The sequence below is a fragment of the Apus apus genome, chromosome Z, assembly GCF_020740795.1.
Source record: "Apus apus isolate bApuApu2 chromosome Z, bApuApu2.pri.cur, whole genome shotgun sequence".
NCBI lineage: Eukaryota > Metazoa > Chordata > Aves > Apodiformes > Apodidae > Apus > Apus apus.
The window spans coordinates 21,707,636-21,729,265 of NC_067312.1; the positions used below are offsets into that span (position 1 = coordinate 21,707,636).

The following is a 21,630-nucleotide window of genomic DNA, read 5'->3' on the forward strand; positions in this document are numbered from 1 at the left end:
ATGTCTCATCATCTCAAGAAGGATCCATCTGATGCAGTTGCAAACAGGAGAAGAGCTGCTGTTTAGAGTAGTACCTACCTGTATTAAGATTCTACAGCCTACCTTTATTTTAGCTTTTCCTGCTTAGTTAATTTTACAGTGTTACTATATAAAATAATCCTTCTATGTTTGTCTGTACACACATATAGGTACAGAAAAGTGTATATAGATAGATACAGATACATGATACACAGCTTTTTAGTAGTAGAAACTATTTCCTAGAATAAGTGTAGGCAAGTTTGAGAGTTGCTGACCTACTAGGTCACTGTTTTGCATTCGGCACTGGTAGCACAGTTCTCAGCACATGTCAAGATGATAAATCTCCTGAGAGGTCTTGGAAGCCTGTGGCACTGCACAATACAGAAAAATGTCTTATCCTAGTCAGAATCCAGCTATGTCATTAAAAGGTATAGTAACTGGCTGATGGTATTGATTATTGCTGTTTTATTTCCTGCTCAGCCAGTTGAGAATAGAAATACATTTGCTCTCTATGTTTGATTTATTTTTCGTAAATCAAGTACAAGGGCTAGAGATAAGCATTTTTGTACTCTTTAAAAGTTAATGTTTAACACATTGTTTCACTTGTCTATCAAATGCAGGCTAATGCATTTTGTTTATATACACCTGTACGAGCAGAGTTGTGTTTATTCATATACCAATACATGCGTTAATACAATTTCTATCCCATCTGTGGTGTATTGAACAGTTTTTAACTTTAATCATTCTTTTTCTGGACAGAATATCTTTACAAATCATACTCTGGATGTGAATGTAAGATGGTTAGCTGTGCTGTACTTCAAAAATGGAATTGATCGCTACTGGAGACGGGTTGCACCACAGTAAGTTCTGATTTTCTTCTACTTCACCCTCTGCAGTAGGTTTTATTACTCTTCCTAAACTGGAAAAGAGGAAATCCCTTGGTTGGTAGAAGTTACTTTAGAATTCATGATGAAACTGACAAAGTATTTCAACATTACAACATACTAATGAACTGGTCTGTTTTCATATTATTTCCTACATCTCTATGTGTTATACCTTTGAAAACTGAGTTAGTTTCTGTTTCATAGAAAGCAGCTTTTGAAATTATGTGATTAGCATTATAAAGTTAAGTCCTGGTTTGAGCCAAGGTGGAACCAACTTTCTTTTTCATAATTTTACTTTTCAGTTAAGTCCTTTCTAAGTAACTGCACTTTCTGAAGTTATCAGTGGGTTTCTCAGTCAGTGTCTGCTTCTAGGACTGATAGTGCTGAAAGTTTATAGTTACTGCTAGGGAGTGGTAAGCAAAAGCAAGGGCACTTCTGGGTTCTGCTAAACTTCTTGTGGGCTGGAACTGAATGGGAATGAAGGGGTCACATGTATGACCCTCCAGTGGGGAAGAGCAGACTGGACAGGTGACCAAAATTGACCAAACAAAATATTCCATTGCATATGCCTCAGTACAAAGCTTTGAGGGGTCACGAGTGTCAAACTCTCTTTGTCTGTGGCCAGTGTCCTGAGATGACCCCCATTTTCTCTTCTGCCTTTTATCCCAGGCTATGTGTTTGTGCATCCAGCTCCAATCTGCTGCTGAGTCCAGGAGTCCAGTCCAGGACTCTTCCAGGGCCACCCTGCAATGTTTATGGTGATGCAGGTGTTGCTGGTGGAAGCACAACACTGGTTTTGTACATATGTGTACATATTTCATTATTTTATTTTTCATAATTATTGTTTATTAAAGCTGTGTAGCTTAGTTGGCAACCCCATAGTCTGTCTCCCTTACTCTCTTTTCCTTTCCCTTGGGAAGGGAGAGAGGTTAATAGAGAGCATCTGTTGTATGTTTATTGCCGGCTCAGTGTTAAACCTTTGCAAGTTAATGCCTGTGCTTTCTGATAGTGGCTGATGTGAAAGTAGGAAGTCTCTTGGAGAGATTATTAAGGAGACATTTCATTTATGCTGATTAATTGTCATATTGAATATGTACATGAGAAAGAGGAAGTAGCCATCATGATAGCATGTTCTTGTCTTAATTTTCTGTTGTTCTGATATGTGGGTTCTGATACTACATGACAAAAAGTTCTCCAAAGAAGCTAAAAATCTAACCAGTATCCTTGAGCACCAAGTCATTTACTTAGAAGTTACAAAAAATACTATTATAATTTTTGATACCTGTAGAACTATGTGCTTCTCACTGTTCTGTGTGAAGTTTTATATTTTTCACTTAAAAAGTTAATGTATTTTCATAGAATTATAGAATCATAGAATTATAGGGATTGGAAGGGATCTCTGAAGATCATCTAGTCCAACCCCCGTGCTGCAGCAGGAACACCTAGGGCAGATCACACAGGAACACGTCCAGACAGATCTTGAAATTCTCCAGAGAAGGAGATTCCACAACCTGTCTGGGGAGCCTGTTCCAGAGCTTTCAAGAAGGGTTTCTGTTTACACAAGCTAAGACAGGCCTGGAAGTGTTCAGTCCACCTCTTAAATGCTAGGTAGATGGGACATCACTGTCAGGTTGTGTCAGGACAAAGGGCAATGGGCACAAGCTGGAGCATAGGAGGTTCAAGTTAAACATAAGGAAAAACTTCTTTACTGTGAGAGTGACAGATCACTGGAACAGGCTCCCCAGAGAGGTTCTGGAGTCTCCTTCTCTGGAGGTATCAGAACCCATCTGGACATGTTCTGGTGTGAGCTACTGTTGGTGATCCTGCTCTAGCAGGGGAGTTGATCTTCAGGGGTCCTTTCCAAACCCTGACCACTCTGTGACTCTGTGTAGGGTGTAAATTGGAATTCGAATTCCAGGTGCAGGTTTTATGGATCACGAATCTAAGCTAGTTCAGAAAGTATGGCATGATTTTAACTTTGTTCTTTGACGTATTTTATTGTGTTTTGCCTTAGATGGCAAACGTCTGAAGATCCACCAAAAGAGGGAAAAGGGATGAAATTCGCATTTCTAGGACATTTGAAATAGTGTAGTACTCCTTTGTTTTTATGTAAAGCATTAGTTTTTGTGTATGTGGAAGATGCATGTATCTTTAACAGTTCTGGTTTCAGTGATGATGTAATGCTGCTTACATTACTGCTACTTATCATGGATTATTTGAAACAATTAAAATGTATTGTTCCAATTTGTTAATGTTTTTATATAGCTATTAGTAGCAGTCTTGGTGAAAAAAAAATGGTTCATTTCCTGCAGAAGTAATGGCTGCAATTTTACTGTTTGAATGCAGATAAACTTTAGGTAACAATCAGTCTTTCAATGTGCTTTTCCTGTTATAAAATTAATATGCTTTAAAACAATTAAATAAAGTTAATTGGCTATAATAAAAGATTCCCCAGGGTTTCCCCATTTCTAATTTTTCTATTGCAAATTTAACATAATTAAAGTAAAAAAAAAAATTTAAAAGTTATTGGATGCTGTTAGAGATTCCATATGGTTAACATGTATTTCCACCCTTATGTAAATTTTTTTTGAAATTTCTAATTTTTCTTCTAAAATTCTTACATGTGACATCTCGTCAGTATTTTACACTCACTTGGATCGCTTTTCTCTTAGCAGAATGTGTTGAGTGCATTTTCAGAAATGCTAATTTTAAGCTGTGATTTCTCAGTTGTTTTGTGAACCATGTGTGTTTTGGATGCCATGACTTTTTGAAGGCTTCATTGTACAGGCTGTATTTTTGTTGTCTCTTGCAAAATTTGTATCTTTTGTCTCATCTGTCACATCAGCATCTGCCCCATGTCTGTCCAAAGCTTGTTCTGATCTAGCCAGCCTGTGTGATAGAGCGGATGCTGGATTTGGAAGTGACTGGTTTCTGCTGCCTCTTGAAGGAGAAGACTGATTTTATACCTTTGTTTTTTCTCAGTGGGGTGCTCAGGTCTGTCTGCTTTATTTAATTGTTGAATTTGGCAAAATCTAAGGAAAAAAATATACTATTGACATTTCTGCTGTTTGCAAAATGTCATTGGAATTTGCCAGGTAGTTTCAACAACTGTGAGAACTGGAGGAGAGTTCCTGCAGACAGATAAAATGTTCATATAGCCTCAATTCCTTAGGAAATCAGGGCTAAAGATAATGTATTTTAAAACAATTTTTCTTGAATATTTATGTACTTGTGGAGAAGTTTCAATCTCCAAAAACATTCTCAGTAAGTTAAATGCATCTGTTGTACTGAAGGGGGTTTCAGATTATTCAAGCAGGACCAACCTTACAATTTTTGCTGAGCATTCATGGATTCTCAGCTGCTACTATGAAGACGGAGGATGTTGAGATTGAATTATTTGGGACACTACAGTAGCTGAGCGTTTCATTGTGCTAAAATGCATAGCTAAGGCACAGTGAATACACTTTTTTAAGCAAAAGTGAACCTTCTGAAATACTTTGCTTTTTGCACGTGGTCATTGGCTCTTGTCATATTCCTGCTACTTACTCTTAAGTATCTGTGTCTATTTATGTATAAATGCCTTAAATATCTACATCTGCCTTGGACTTAAAGCAGTGTTTTCTGGTGATAGTGATTTTAGGGATGGGCCTAGGAACTTTCTCCCTCATGCTTCCACAGGCAGCTTTCCAGATTGCCGTGGAGAGGAGCCTAGGGTTGTTGAAGCTTCTTCTCAGGCACAGTTCAGCCTATTTTTTGAAATTGTTGTCAGACTCCTCAAAAGGTGACGTTGCTTTGGTTTTGTATGTGGTTTTGATTTCTTCAGAAATCGGTTTTCTTGAATTTGAGTGCTGTTAAGAGTTCCTTTTCTTGAACATTTGGTTTTACAGATAATTGCTGTAAAGTCCTGTAGTCTGTGAACTCCACCTCTGATTCGATTACTGTGTTGGCAGCTTTAATAATACTTCTCAAGTCCGTGCTTTTATTTGTTTAAATGGTAACTAAATGGCTCTTCAGATTGGCGTTTTTGGTTTATGAAATAGCAGACCTTTTTAAAAAAGCTCTGGAATAACTTTTAAAATACTTGCGGGCATGTTTCTTCATGTACGCAAGCCAGGCAGTGGGGGTGGCGCCGCCCCGCGGGCGGGAGGGCACAGCCCCCTGCTGACCCCTACTGCCCCCTGCTGCCCCTACTGCCCCCTGCTGCCCCTGCTGCCTCCTGCTGACCCTGCTGCCCCCTGCTGCCCCCTGCTGCCCCCTGCTGCCCCCTGCTGCCCCCTGCTGCTCCCTGCTGCCCCTGCAGCCCCTGCTGCCTCCTGCTGACCCTGCTGCCCCCTGCTGCCCCCTGCTGCCCCTGCTGCCCCCTGCTGCCCCCTGCTGCTCCTGCTGCCCCCTGCTGCCCCCTGCTGCTCCCTGCTGCCCCCCTGCTCCCCCCTGCTGCCCCCGCTGCCCCCGCTCCGGACCTCGGGCCCGCGGGGGAGGAGCGGCCGGCGGGGCGCGCGCTGCCCAGCAGGTGGCGCTGCGGGCCTGGCGCAGCGGCTCGCGCCGCCGTGACGTCACGGCGGGTGCCGCGCGCGCGGCAGGGGTGAGAGGTTTGGTTCCCTGGGGTCGGGGTTTGGCGCGGGTCCGGCAGCAGGAACGCTCTGCATCCCCTGCCCCTGCCGCCCAGGGAGCGACGGAGAGAGACTTGGCTGGGTTGAAGACTGAACTACACGGCTTTATTTGAACACCGGTGGTATAAAATAATATCCACAATTATATACAGATGTGTTCGGATATGTGCAAAACCCCTGTTGACTTCTCCCACCCCCAGCAACTCCCACAGCACTCCCCTCAGCTGGAAACAGCCCCGAGAAATCCCGGAGCTGCTGCCAGAGAGAGCACAGAGTGATGAGGGTCAGGAGAGCTCAACCCTGGGAGTCGGTGGTGATGGATGGATGGATGGAGTCCTGCCTGGATGCCGGCCGTAGATGGAAGAGAAGGGAAGGAGAAGCAGGAAGGAAGTTGTCTTCTGTGATCTCTGACCTTCCTCTGAGCTTATGTAGATACATGGAAGGGAATATCTCTGGCCAGTTTTGCTGTCTGTCTAACTCACCCTCCTACGGGGCAGGGGGGTCATAGATCTCCCCGTAGTGTCTGAGCTGGCAGAGGGAAAGTGCGACCTTGAAGACTCAGCGGTTAGAAGAACATTCCACTGTCTTATCACCCTTAGTTAGAACACACTGGTGCTAGTTAAAAGAAAGCTTACTGAAGGAAAAAAAAATCAGTAGAAGGAAAATTGGCTTCATGCTGGCTCAAACCAGGACACCTTGCGCTTTGGCAGCTTCGCTCATGGGTGGCTGCTGTGTTTGAGGCATCTGTCCACACAAGCCTATTGCCGTTCCCTCCTTAATCACAGCATATCTATTTAACAAATTGCTTGTGGCTCTTGGAGTATGCATGTGTGATTAATACAATTATTGAAAAAAACCCAAAACAATTAAGGCAAGGGGCCTCCCGTGCTCACAAGCCATGGAAATGAAATAATACAGTGAAACAATTCCTTTTCTTTACAAAGCAGTTTTCTAGGTGCTTTCTGTTATCACTAAAAGATAGTTATTGTACCCGCTCCATTTAATTGAGATTTCTTAATTGTATTAATAGTAACTTGCAAGTTTTAAGAAGCAGTGTGCCTGTATGTATTGAAATGATACACTGCATTTTTGTATTAATTTACCACAGAAATGTATTTACCTAAAATGTCATCTAGCGGATCTAGGTTAGTAACTGAAATAGTTCCTTGCAGAAAAACTTGTACTGTTGCAGAAATCTAAGTAAACTTCACCTAAAAGGTTTTTAGGCATGATTTAACTTTATGTAAAACCATCTTAAAGCCTGAGTCTTGATAAAAACTAATGTAAATATAGTTCCTGAGTCCTATAAATTACCTTTGAAAATAAGACTTGGTGTGCAGTTCTGAGCCACCAGCTAAACATTTATTTGCTTTGCCCCCCTCCTTGTTTATTACCATACTTAGAATCTCAAGCCTTTGATTTAGGAAATAATGAGTGCTCATGTTGTATATAAAGGGTGGAAAGTGAAAATTAGAATACTGTTGCAAATGTTTGATATCAGGGTAAATACTACCTCTGATTTTTATTGTTTTGAGGTGTATATTTAGTATTGTCTAGCTTAGTATAAAAGCTGTGTTTTAGCAAGCTTTAGGCATCATTCTAAGTGTCACTATGTAAAACAAGTAGGTTAACATCTGTGCCTGAGATCAGAAAACTGGAAGGAGTTGTGTAGATGTGTTTAATTTCCAGCAATTAGGCTTCAATGAAATGGGATGATTGCATGCTTGCTTCAAAATTGTTGCAATGTTAGGTGAAACAGTTTCATCTAAACAACCTTGCACCATAATGTATGTCTTTTTCTGTACAAGAAACATCTTTCTAGTTGCTTTCAGTAAATTAAAATGGACTTTTTTTTTTTTTTTTCCTGATTGTATGATCTTTAGATACCAACAAAGTGTTTTAAAAGCAGTTTGTTACATTTCCTGCCTGGAACTTAAAAGAAAATGGCATGGATCATAAGAAGTCTGAAGTTGTGTGGGAATGATATGACACTATAATTTGTATCTTAAACTGATAGAGGGATCACTTAAAAGGAAGTATACAGCTAGTGTAAACATTCACTTGAATGAAAGTTAACCTTCATGCCTTAGAATTTATCCTTCTTACTAGTTTTCCTTGTATTTTTGAAGACTATATCAGTGTATTTTTCAGTCAAAGTTACAATTTTCAAAGGATCCATATTTTTAAGTGCTATGTGATTTGCTTGTGGAAGAGGATTTGTGGTAGAGAAGGATTATTACTTTTACAAAAAGTGCTGTCATCTGGTACCACGATTGCCTTAAGCTTTTTGTCTTATCCATTAGTATACATGCACAAAGTCATGCTTGAGTCATCAGTTGCCACAGTAATAACTGTCAAATAGCAATCAGTTCATAGTTTGTACAGTTTTTCCTTTTTTTGATAATTTATCTGGGTGCCTTACTCTGTGAACTTTCTCTTTTGTCATTCTTGTTTACTAAGGTCACATAGAAACCTGAGGTTGAAAGGCCTCATAAGGTGTCATAAGGCCTTGTCTGTTTCACTGTTCCCTCTCTTTTCAAATATCTTTGAGATAGCAGAAAAACAAGGGATGTTCACTTGAAAATAATGTTTGTGTGATTCTGTGAGATGCACAAATGGAAATGATCATTTAACTTCTGTGTCTAGTAATAGTGAGAAAATAGTTTGGACTAGTAATTGATGGTTGTTTTTTATTGAAAATTAAATAATATTCTAATCTATATCCTTACAGTGCTCTTTCTGAAGAAGAAAAAACTACATTACGTGCTGGACTTATTACCAACTTCAATGAGCCAGTGAATCAGGTTAGTAGTGAATAACTAGGTATTACTCTCCCAGCAAATGCTTGTATTGGTATCTAACATTTCTCTCTTTACAAAGTTAATAATCATCATCATCATCATCTTCATTATCATAAATTGACAAGTTGCAATTTACATGTGGCCTTTCAGACAGATGTTTATGTTGAAGTGAGATCTCTTTCCATAGATCATAATTCAGTAAGTTTTGTCTGTTAGGTTTGTGTTTTGTTGCAGTGGCAGTTTATGATGTTCCTTGCTGTTATGCAACCATTTCATGAAATGGTTCAGGGAATGGATGTAGCTCAAAAATAATCTTCTGTCCCTGCATTATTTCTCTTTTCTTCATCTGTACCCTGTTCTCTTACCTGCCTCCCAGAATAGCCATACAAGAAAGGGTGGTGGTGGTATAGGGACGAGCTGTTGAGAATGCCACTGCATGAGCTCCCTAAGCAGTATTGCTGTCATGTCTAATCACAGCATTAATTAATTTATATAGGCAAAATAAAGCTTCAGTATGATGGTGTCTTGTCTTATGTAAAATTACTAATTTTAAGCCACTGTTTTGATTAGAGTAAGAATTTGTTGTTAAATTGAGTATAGAGCTAGTATTAGGAGCTCAGGATATGCGTATGCTATATGAGTCTGTCTTCCTTCTGCTAACTTATTCTTGCTTACGTAAGTATGAGATTCTGCAAGGAAGTCTATGCTAATATTTTAAGCTAGGTCTTAGAGACCTTTTTTAGGAAAATGTATAAATGATTTGCACAAGGCAAAGACAGTTCTGCAGGCAGTTCATTTTTGACTTGTCAGGATTCCTTGATGGGATAAATGTTATTTGTAGAGTTAGAGCAATGTATCATCAACAGGGTAATTTCATCTTTATAGAAGACCTTTGTGCAGTGAAAATTTTGACTAGAATTTGAAGTCTTTATTTCAAGTGCAATTTTGTCTGCTGTTGACATTGTAATGTGGCCTGGAGGGGCTAACTAACTAACACACAGACTGAGATTGGAACCTTTTTAACTGACATTTTAAAGAGTAGCTAGCAACTTTATGTATTTATTTGTGTGTCCTTATGATAATTTTGGGATGTAGTAGGTGTGGAGGATTTAATTCTATTTTATGCCAGCAGCCTTTTCCTAAATGATTGCCCAAACAATTGTGATTTTGAAGAGTATTTACAGAATCTATCTCCGTTCTGCCTTTTTCCCCAATCTGTATTGTAGATATCTTGAGTTTCCTTTCAGAGGTGCCTTTTATTTAGTCCAGTTTGCTTTATATGCCTGAGTTTTGCAATCTTGTGTTTCTGATGCATGCTCTTTTCTGGTTGCAGATACTTAGTAACACAGTTGCTGTCTGCTTGTGCTTTCTGCATCATTGAAGGCAGAAAAATTACGACCTTGTACTTATAAAAAGAAAATAAACAGACTTAGTATTGAGATGTAATGATACAAGCTGACTTCCAGGGAGTGGGAAGATGAGAAACAGAACCCGCCATATGCTGGGTGCATGATTTCCATGCCATCTGAAGATATTTGCCATATGGAGGGAACAGAGGAGCAAAATACTCCTTGAAATATATGAAAACAGGTTTTTTTAAGTACTCTTAGCATCTCTGGAGAGGTTTCTTCTTGAGAAGTTTTTTTTACTCCTTCCTGTCAATTAACATTACTCAATCAAAAAATAAGTAAGACTCCCTGCTCTTCTTTCCTAACACTTGATGTCAGTATTCTGAAGCAATTCTCCCTAAGCAAGTGGGTAGGAATGAATATTGTAAGAAGTTTTGTGGGGTGATCACACTTGATGAAACAGCTAAGGAAGCAGCAAAGGCATGACTATTTCTTCTTAGGACTAAAAGTTGCTTGGATTCCTTTTGATAGCATAGGAATGTGACTTCTTACCTAAGCTGGAAGTATGGTGGCAATTGTAATGGTATGATGAAGGTGAGAGCATCTGCTTAATTAAGGTTGTCCAATCAAGGACCTTTATAATGCAAATTTGGAAAGAAGAACATGAAGGTTTTGGATTATTTGTGGTTATTAAAGACTACAAAAGATTTATTAAGGAATGTTTTGGGGAGGGAAGTTGTGGAGCAGCAAAATGTGGAACAGATAGAAAGAGGGTATAACCATGTGTAAAAAAATGGCTGGTCAGTACCCATGTCTGAACAAACCCTGCATCTAATTCCAACTGTTTGTCCTGTCTTCTCATTGAATCCCTTCCCTGTCCTGTGTAATCTTATTCTGTTCATCATGTATGCATGCTTAAAAAACTCTTGTGAGTGGAATTTGGTGCCAGCAACCAAAGTCAAGTGATGGGAGTGGTGTAGGTGCCCCTGGCCTGTGGTGTGAGAATCTGAAACAAGTGAGAGTCTCAGCTCCTGCCACTGGGCTGGGAATGCAGCTTTCAGGCATATTTGTCTGAGAGGAGGAGATGTCTCTGTCAAAGGCTAAAACTCAGATACAGCAGAAATAAGGGCAATATGTATTCAGCTGCCTATATTTGTTTGTAGGAAGCAATAGGAAAGATTACTAAGTAAAAAGTGGTTCACAAGTGTGTGTTTCTTCACTAATGCGATTTCTAGAAAATTAAATTTAGTGGTCTTTAAACAAGGTAGCTGGTTTAGCATTTTGTGTAAATATTTACTATAAAAATAAGATGGAAGACATATTTTTCCCCCCATATGTTTGCTTTCAGCAAACTTAAACATAGTTTGAGAAAAACACACACAAAAATCTAGCAATCCGTACTAGGTTTTTTTGGTTCAGGTTTTATTTGGATGTCAATTTCCGCATTATACAGTTTCTAAATTATCTTTGACTTTGTGTAATCTGTGTTTTGTTTTGCTTTTTTCCAGATAGCAACTCAGATCTCTGTACTGATTGCCAAAGTTGCCAGGGTGGACTGCCCAAGGCAATGGCCAGAACTTATACCCACTCTTGTAGAATCTGTGAAAGTGCAGGATGATCTTCGACAGCACAGAGCGCTACTTACCTTTTATCATGTTACAAAAACTCTGGCATCCAAAAGGCTTGCTGCAGATAGGAAACTTTTCTATGATGTAAGTGATATGCTGCAATATTGTAGAGCATGGAAACCATGTGTTGTACAGGTTGCCACTTGCTGTGGTTAGCCAGCAGTGCGTTAGTAGCAGATATGTTGACTTGAATGTCTGACTTTGAAACTGTCTTACTTTGGTGAGTATATGTACAATATGAAGTAATTCAAGGTCAGTTTGTAGGTGAAATAGTTTTGAGATCTTTATAAATTTTGCATGCAGCTTGAGCATTGTTAAGTTAAGAAGCAGAACTTCATGCACAAAACAATATCTGCTTATCAGCCTTATGATGCTGTACAGCAGATCTTACTTAATATGAATCTGTGGTGTTCTTGTAAGTGTGCTCTGGCTTGGTAGTTCAGTATAGTCTTTAAAAAATACTGGGCTTTAGTCTCTCATATCACAGTATTTTTTGCTTTTTTCATCAGTGGAAATGTGTTCAGGGGTTTTCCAGATCAACTACTTTTTCCAGGTTAATTAAAAGACAAGATATGAATGCAGATGCCAGATCTTGGCTCATGCAGTTTACATTCTCTGCTGTAAGGATCCACTGACTAGAACACAGATTTACCTTTGGCTGTAGGCTGTGGCATCTCCAATCCCATTTGGAGTTGGACAGTCATGTAGAACAGTTAACTGAATTAGATGAGTTGAAAATCTTTCCCAAATGTCTTTAATTTGATTTTTCAAAATTTTATTTCATTCCTTCATTTAAAATAAAATATTACAGTCCAGATAAGGAAGACTATTTCTGAAGGTTTAGCTATCTATGAAGGAAAAATTTCTGGCTTTGTAGTCATTAAGGTGAAATTTTAATCATCCACAGCCTGAGGAAATGAAGGCTGGCTCTTGTAATAGGGCAGGACAGAAACACTGACATGTTGCTGTGACATATGTGTGTAGAGGAGTAGCATTTACTCTCTCTGCCATGTAGAAGTATGGATGAATATAACCTCTGCGTAGGAAATATTGGTTATGTTTTGAAATCTCTTAGGCCACTATGCATGGTCTGCATAATTGAACAGTAGAGATTTTGGTATATTTACAGATATCAATCCGAAACAATGAGGAGTGAGTGAGGTAATTAGTTCTTTTGTAGAGCTCTCCTAAATCAAAATGTTGCTTATACAGCCTGGTTATGCAGATGAAAATACTGAAAATGGTCAAGAATGTAGAAGAAAAATCAAAACCCAATCCCAAAGCCCCACCTTGACAAAATAACCAAATCCCTACCATCTCAGTAGAGGGACAGGAATGAGTTAATAGGTTAGAGGGTCCAGTATTTGTTGTTAATGTTGTAATATCTAACAGTAACTTTGCTATATTTCCACCATTTTATGAGGTTCAAAGCTCAGTTACCTTTGTCAATTTTATGTTCCCCAGAAACTCATTAAGTTTGTGTGAACCTTTTTCCTTATGGAAAGGCACTTTTCCAGTATGGTATTTTCTTTATATATTCTTTTATATATAGAGTGACACAACTTCAGACACATGACAAAAAGGATTAATTTTTAATTTTTTTTAATTTGTAAGGCAGTTCTTGTCAAAAATATAATTGAAATTTCATTTTAGTAAGCATAGTCTATAAGAAGGGTTTTTAAACTTAAGTGTTGGGTTTTAACTTGTGGATATGTTCAGTGTCCAGAGTTCCTATATGATCTGACTTGACATGAAAGAAAATTCTCAGTTCATCTTTATCTGTCCATCAGGGCTCAGTTTTGGGACAAGTCTGACTCAGTATCTTTATTAATGAACTAGATGAGGGGATTGAGTGCTTCCTCAGTAAGTTGGCAGGTGACACCAAATTGGGTGGGAGTGTTGATCTGCCTGAGGGTAAGAATGCTTTTCAGAGGGTCCTGGACGGCTGGACTGATGGGCTGAGAACAATTTTATGAGGTTTAACAAGGCCAAATGTTAGGTCCTGCCCTTGGGTCACAACAACCCCAGGCAACGCTATAGGCTTGGAGAAGAGTGGCTAGAAAACTGCCCAGAGGAAAAGGCTGAGTATGAGCCAGCGGTGTGCCAAGAAGGCCAACAGCATCCTGGCCTACATCAGGAATAGTGTGGCAAGCAGGACAAGGGAAGGGATTGTGTCCCAGTGCTCAGGACTGGTGAGTCTGCATCTTGAGTACCGTGTTCAGGTTTGGGCCCCTCACCACAGGAAGGGTGTTGGGGTGCTGGAGGACATCCAAGAGAAGAGTAACCAAGCTGGTGAAGGGTCAGATGAACAAGTCCTATGAGGAGAGGCTGAGGGAACTGGAATTGTTTCATTTGGAGGAGGCTGAAGGGAGACATTGATCTTTACAACTACCTGATAGGAGGCTATAGTGAGGTGGGTGTTGGCCTCTTCTCTCAAGTGAATAATGACAGGACCAGAGGAAATGGTTTGAAGTTGCACCAGGGGAGGTTTAAGCTAGATATTAGAAATAATTTATTTACTGAAAGAGTGGTGAGGCACTGGAACGGGTTGCCCACCGAGGTGGTTGAGTCACAATTCCTGGAGGTATAAAAGCTGTTAGAGTGGCACTTTAGGGTATGCCCTACTGGGAATGTTTTCTTGGCTAATGGTTGGACTCTGATATTAGAGATCTTTTCCAACCATGACGATCCTTTGATTCTGAAAATACTGTTTATATTCAATTTTTTGATCTTGAAGTGGCAAAAGTAAATTTTCTGAACATTCAGCTCTATAGGGTTCACATATAAGGAATAATTTTTTTTAATAATTGCAAAATTGGACAACTTTGAAGTCTGCTACTTCTGTCTTCTGGTAAAAGGAATTCACATCTCCTGGATTGCATGTGACTTCTATCGGACAGTTAAAAATCTTTCTTGTGGTATGTAGCCATTTAAAGCTGAAAGTTCTAAAAGCTTAAATAGCAGATTGCAAACTGTTTCAAGTAGTTAAAATTTAAAGGTTTTTTTAGTGTAGCTTTGAAAGACTTGTTAAATTTTTCATATAATACAAGATTACAAGTTTGTGCTGACAGATAAGGCATCCCTGATTTAATTCTTTTTACCTGAGGTTTAAAATGAAAAATTTTGGTTGACATACAAACTGTGATAGACTAACTTGTAAGTGCATCTTATTTATAACTTCATCTTTCTGGTGAATAGTACAGTTATAACTACATTAAACATCTTCATGGTACAATCAGCTGGCTTAGTACAAACAGAAAAATTTAATATATGGTTATATGCTGTTGGTGATATGCTTATAAACATTTATTTTCTTTTGAGCCTATTTATATAGACTTAGTCTATTAGATTCAAATGATGGCGCTTGGAAGTAAAACCAGTGAGTTGTTTTTCTATCTAATAAAAATGTACTACAGCATTTAAAAATAAAGTGATTGTATGAATTAAAACCTGTAGTATTTGGGCTTTTTTTGTAATAGCATGTAGCCATCTATATAGCACATACTGGAGATGTGATATAATGAATTTACTGCAAATCTGTGAAACTACTGGTTACGGTTTTGACAGATCATTTGACAGATTTGGAGGCTTTCTGTTGCTTTTTGGCCTTGATTTTAAATTAATGCTATTATATTTTTACAATTTATGTGAATATTTTTAATATATTTTTCTGAAATTGTCCTGCACAATTTCTATCTTAAACTGGAAGTACTTTTCCTTACAGACCTGCTGTAAATTGCAGGGTTTTGGATATGCAGTTCTTTGCTACTGGATACACACCATTCAGTTTAGTCTCCATGTTGAACTTCATTGAGGATTTTATGATTGTTCTGATTTCTTTGCTGCTTTGAAGACTGACGATGAAATATGATCATAAATAGGAAGATTGAATAGGAATCCTCATCATCGTTGGAAGGCTGTTAATTCCAACATTTGAAACCTCTCTGTCATCTTTGCTTTTACTGTTTACTGTTCATAATTAACAGTTTCCACCTATGAAGATATTTTGCAGTTATTATTTAGCTTGAGTATATTTTAACCACCACCAGCATGCTTTGCCTGTTTTACCAACTGGAGGAACGGAAGGCAGCCTAGCCCCATGACTAGGTCTCTAGGTCCTGCAGTAATAGGAATTATAATTGCTAGTTGAAAGACTTCAAATGTAAAAATGTGGTGGGTCCTCCTAATTGATACTGTTTATTTATAGTTCTGTCTTCCCAATTTTTAATAAAGCAATTATTTTTTAAAATTTTTTTAGTACTAAGGTACACTTATCTGATGAGAAACAAATAGGTTTATTCAGAGTATATTCTACTATTACGACTGTTATGGCTGCTTTCAATTGTTTTTGTTTGGTTGGTTTTGGGTTTTTTGTTTGTTTTTAATCTGAGTTGTTACTGCTTGCTATTATCACAGATTCACGGAATTGTCAGAGTTGGAAGTGACCTCTAGAGATCACTCAGTCCCAACTCCCCTGCTAAAGCAGGATGCCCTAGAGCACATTACTCAGGTCTGCATCCAGGTGGGTCTTGAGTATCTCCAGAGGAGACTCCACAATCTCCCTGGGCAGTCTGTCCCAGTGCTCTGTCACTGTCATCGTAAAGAAGTTTTTCCTCATATTTAAATGGGACTTCCTGTGTTGTGTCCATTACCCCTCGTCCTGTCACTGGGAACTACTGAAAAGAGACTGGTTCCATCCTCCTTGCACCCACCCTTTAGATACTTACAGGCGTTAATAAGGTCTCCTCTCAGTCTTCTCCAGGCTACAGAGTCCCAGCTCTCTCAGCCTTTCCTCATAAGGGAGGTGCTCCGATCCCCCAGTCATCTTTGTTGCCCTTCACTGGACTCTCTCTAGTAGTTCCTTGAACTGTTTCTCTTGTACTGTGGAGCCCAGAAGTGGATGTGGTATTCCAGAGGTGGCCTCATCAGGGCAGAGTAGAGGGGTAGACTGTCCTCTTGTCCTGCTGGCCACTTTCTTCTTTATGCACCCCAGGATTCCGTTGGCCTTCTTGGCAGCAAAGGCACATTGCTGGCTCATGGATAGTTTTCTGTCTACCAGGACTCCCAGATCCTCCTTCTCAGAACTTCTATCCAGCAGGTCCACCCTTAACTTATATTGGTGCATGGGGTTCTTCCTCCCCAGGTGCAGGACCTTACATTTTCCCTTGCTGAATCTCATTAGGTTCTTTGCCCAGCTCTCCAGCCTGTCCATGTCATGCTGGATGGCAGGACAGGCCTCTGGAGTGTCAGCCAGTCCTCCCAGTTTGATATCTGCAGTGAACTTGCTGAGGATACTCTGTCCCTTTGTCCAGGTCATAGATGAATATATTAGTATTAGTGTATTTTATTTAAGAGACATCTCCCCCAATACCCAAAGTCAACCTCCAGAATGTAAGTTGAAACTATTGATAATTATTTAGTGATGTTTTTTTGTGACTTTATGAACACATCATTGAATAATTATCCGGAGTTTCTACTGTCTCACCTTTACTTAGACCAAAGAATGAAATAAGTAGGTCATATGTGCTTTTGATTCCACTGATGTAACATGTAGCAGACTGTGCGGTTTCTTCCTTAAGTATGAAGCTGTCAAGTGCTACCATAACTGAGTGAGAAATTATTTATCTTATGTTTATACTTTAGATACCTTTATCACGGGAAGCACTGTTTGAAAACTAGAACATGAATTAAGTTTGCGATTTTTTCAGTGCTAACTGATTAGAAACTGTTTGTCATTCTGTATTTTAAATAATTTAAGGAAAAAATCCAGAGTTTGCCGCTATCAACAGAATAAGTTGTTTTCAGTGCAGGCATTATTCGATACTATATTTTATTAGAGATAGGCATGTAACTGCTATGTCCCAGGGTAAGCTGATTCAGATCTTTACTGTGCAGTAAGACAAACCTTTTCAGTCTTGTAGGAGAGAAGGTGATGAGTTTTCTGAAGTTTCATACTGTGTTGTAGACTTGTGGGTGTATTTAATGAAAATCAGATAAGAAAGGTGGCCTAAAATATTCCAAGTGGTAGAGTCATAGACAAAGTATTTAAGGAAGCAGGAGAATCTATTGTAACATCTTGAAATTAAGACATATTTTTCTGGGAAACATGTTTGGATCAATACAACTCCGTAAAACAAAGAAGCAAGTGAAACACTGGTCTGTGTTATACAACAGGATGGATTAAATAATGTAACTGGCCTTTAACATTTAGGAATTTATTATTCCGTAGCCAAATTCAGAAAATAAATAAATGGTTGTTTTTTCTTCTTTCTGCAGCTTGCATCAGGTATTTATAGCTTTGCATGTTCCTTGTGGAATCATCATACCGATACATTCCTCCAGCAAGTTTGTACAGGGGATGAAGCTGCAGCCACAAATTCACTAGAAAGAACGTTGTTGTCATTGAAAGGTAATAATATAGAATGATACTAAATGTAAGAAATCAAATAAGTTTCTTCATAGTAAATGATTAAGACTTTTTTTGGTAAAGAGCACTCTATAATAAAACCATGCCCATTGGGAAAACCAGTAATCTTGGTCCCTTTTACCTGTACCTGTAGCAAGGCAGAAGGAGGATAGTTCACACAGAAGGGGTAGAAGGTACTCTTGTTTCTTAGTATGTACCATTTGGATTTGCATGTTGTAAGAGGTCAAAGTCTAGGTTGTGGAGAAGTGGAGGACATAACGTGATGCTTTTCAACTGTGTTATGATTTATGCTTGCATCTGTCTACCTTTAGGCACTTACCTGAGGAGCCTGAGCTATGCATTTTGTTGTGACAAGTTCACCTTCTGTTCAGTGAAGAGGTAGCCTTAGAAGTCAGTTTAGAGTTTACATTGGTGCTCAAGTACTTACTCAGACGAATGCATAACCATACTATACTTTGCTGCTGTGAGGAACTGAGATGTTTGTTTGTGGTGCTTGCAATGTAGATGGGAACAGTCTTGAATTGTTGCAGAAGATGCAGCTCTGCTGGTTTACTGGCAGTTGTAAACCTGAGAAAATGGCTTATGGGTCCTTTTCCTGGTGCAGAGCCTTTCAGAGGTTGAATACTTGCAGCTTTTGCAGAATTCTTAATTCAGTAATTCTTGCAGTTACCTTCATTTTACATTTAATGTACTGAATTTTGAAGCAATATTAGATTAATGTTAGCTATAGTTGAGGCATCAAATGGCCCCAAATTAAATAAGTTTCTTAATATGGAGAACAGGAAGAAGGGAATGGCAACCCTAAACATAATCATGTTCTGAAGTCTGTTAAAACAAGTCCTGAGAAATACCTACACAAGTAACCTTTTTGTTCTCCCAGTGCTTCGTAAACTGACAGTCCATGGGTTTTTGGAACCTCATTGGAATGCAGAGGTGATGGTAAGTGACATATATCTGTTTCTAGTTCTAAATAAGAAATATTTTTGATTATTTTAGCAGTGGTTAGAGTTTAAAAACTGTTGAAAGGCACATAGCTGTGTTACATAATGAAGCATCAAGCAACACATTCTCAAACTTATGCTGCCATCAGTTAAGAACTGACAGATCCCAGATAAATCCTAAGCACTGTGACACCAATGGCATGATGCTTAAGAAAAGAAAGATACCCCTTCCAACTTACATGTCACATGAAAGTGGCGCTCCTGTTGCCTACTGAAAGATGTCTTTTATGTACTTTCCACCATCAGTCAAAGAGATGTTTTTATTCATTATGAATGTAATGGCATATTCGTCCTATCAAATTCTATTGCTAGAATTTATCTGATTGCAATGAAAACCTGGAGTATGGAACCCATCAGGGGGAGGGGAGAAAGAAAGAAAGAAAAGGAAACTCAGACATCTCCCTCAGGCCCAAATACTGCCTGCTTTGCTGCAGAAATTTGGTACCTATGACCTACATTCTAAACTGGAAAGTGGAGAACAGGAAAGAACTGGATAAGTAGATTGGAAAGCATGCATCTATATTTACCCATGCCTTCTACTGGAGGGGTTTTTTTTGTGTTTTACTAATAAGGTTGGTTTGGATCATCTATACATTCCGCTGGCTAGTTAACTGTTTCATGAGGAAACTGTCGGAGATAATAGATTAGTTCAGTTCAAAGTGTTAAGCTGATGTTTGAACTAGTAACACATCTGAAGTGACTTAGCTGGACTCAGCTTTTGTCTCATAAGTGCAAAAGGGCTCTGAGGTCTCAGAAGGCCTAAGTATCTTTCTTTAAATGAGCAAAGGTGGTTGTCCTGAGAAAGTTTAGTCAACTCAAATACAAACAAGAAGACAGACTTCCAATGATTTTACAAAACCCTTTTGTCTCATAAGTGCAAAAGGATTTTAATCTTTAAAAGACTGATACACTTCTATATTTTCAGGGTTTTCTACATGCAGTGTTTGAGAGGCTAAAACAATTTCTGGAGTGTAGTAAGTATTGGATATTTTTTCTTGAATTTGTTTTTAAGTATTAAAAGCTGGATGAAAACATAATACAGTTTAGTATTAGTATCATCAATAATAATTTATAAGTGCAAAGCTATTCCTTCAAATGCTGCTGAAACTGTCAGGAAAGGCTTTAGTAAAAATGTCCTTTTCATATCAACAGACCCAAAATTATACTTGGTGTGATAGTGTGAATTAAAAAAAAGTCTTAAGTCATGGATTGACAGAGTATCCATATTAAAATATATGGATGCTACTAAAATACAAATCACCTTGAATTTTCTTTTTTTGGGAGAGTTTTAATTTTTTTTCTTTTTCCTGGAGTTTGTCATATTTTTTTGTTAAATGTCAAATGATAAATAAAGACCATATTCAGCTGTACATACTTTATAACTGGAACAGTAGTGGCCTGAGACAGGCAACCCTAGGTTAACACAGTCAACAGAAGTATAAGCATAATTGGCAGGTGTTAGTGCTTTTGCAGGTAAGTTACCTGAAGCAAGCAAAAAGATTTGCAGCAATGTGTTATCTGAAATAAGTTCTTTTTTGTTGCTTGTACTCTTGTAGTAGGCCTGGTGCAAGCCATTAATTCATTTGAAGCCCATGAGATCATCCATTTAGGATTCAACAACACTTAATCTGAGAATAAGAATTTAAACTGAGTAGAAAGTTTTTTTTTATCTAAATAAAGGTACTTGGCTCACAAGCTTCTGCTTAGGTGAGAGGGGCTGAGGTGGACTCTCAGCCTTGTTTCTAGAAAAGATGGAAACTTAAACCATGTTCCATGACAAAATAAAATACCTTTTTGAGTCTTTGAAAATCCAGATGTTATTGCATACATCTGTTTGCCTGCTCTCCTGTACTGCAGTCATGGTCTTTCTGGCCCTTTCACTTTTGGCAAGATAGCTACCTAGCTTTAATAGACTGAATTGAAGGCCATCCCATCCTGAAGCTTGATGATTATTGTAGTCCCCTAGATAGTGAGGACTGTAGGGTTTGAATGTCCTAAGATGAGAATTGAGCTCTAGCTTCTCATTTCCACTTTTCTAATCAGTAAGTTGTTTTGGAAAAACAGGCACAATTACCTTTCAAGATCAGTGTTTACATTTTTTACATCGTGGGTTTTGCCTGCATGCCTTTGTTATGGCTCATTTTGTTTTTCTCATATTTAATAAAAGTTTCATATTTTTTTGGTAAATTCAGAGTATTTTCCAGGGTCCACAATAAATTGTTTTTTAAGGTGGAGTTTCTAGAAAAACACATAGTATTATGTAATAAGGATATACGATAGTTTTTAAAAAGGACGTTTTCATCTTTTCTACTTCTTGCCTATGCTAGCATTTGCTTGCGGTGTTCCTTTATTGTTGAGTTGTCTGTAATGATGTCCCAGTTGTTTCATTCTGATCAGTACAGTAAATTTCACTGCAGCTGAGAGAAACAGTTTTAGATTTGTTTTTTTGCACTGTGCTCATTACCTTGACTTTGAATTTGAATTTATTCTGCTGTAGAACTTTTCTCTGGCTGTCATAATCCCTGAGCTACAGATAAAACAAGTTGTGTTAATTTTTTTAAACTTAGCTGTCCAGAAAGAAAAGGAAAGTCTGAAAAAATGATAGTTATTAAATATCTGATTTACCAGGTAGAAGTATAAGAGCAGAAAATGTATGCAGAGATCGTCTAGAAAAGACTATAATTCTGTTCACTAAAGTGGTAAGTAAATTCTCCATTCAGTTACTGAATAGTTTACTGTTCTGGAGGAGTAGTCCCAATTCAGCTATGTATGTGACTTAAAGCCAATAAGTTGCAGATCTTTTAAAGAAATGGAAGGTACTGCAACTTAAAACTACTTTGTTATTAAATATATTTTTAATTTTTTTTTGAAGGGTGTCTGTTTACTCATGCTGACACAAGTTGCAGGAATGA

General features: G+C 38.4%; 1 protein-coding gene across 2 annotated transcripts in view; it reads left to right on the forward strand.

Moving 5' to 3' along the window:
• The window catches only part of IPO11 (importin 11), a 97,750-nt gene that overhangs the window by 13,390 nt on the left and 62,730 nt on the right, over positions 1-21,630 (forward strand). For both annotated transcript variants that reach the window (XM_051642571.1, XM_051642572.1), the window contains exons 5-11: positions 778-878; positions 8,244-8,316; positions 11,171-11,374; positions 17,567-17,699; positions 18,598-18,656; positions 19,644-19,692; positions 21,347-21,417. In XM_051642571.1, coding sequence (XP_051498531.1) covers positions 778-878; positions 8,244-8,316; positions 11,171-11,374; positions 17,567-17,699; positions 18,598-18,656; positions 19,644-19,692; positions 21,347-21,417 — 690 coding nt within the window. The remainder of the gene's footprint in view (positions 1-777; positions 879-8,243; positions 8,317-11,170; positions 11,375-17,566; positions 17,700-18,597; positions 18,657-19,643; positions 19,693-21,346; positions 21,418-21,630) is intronic.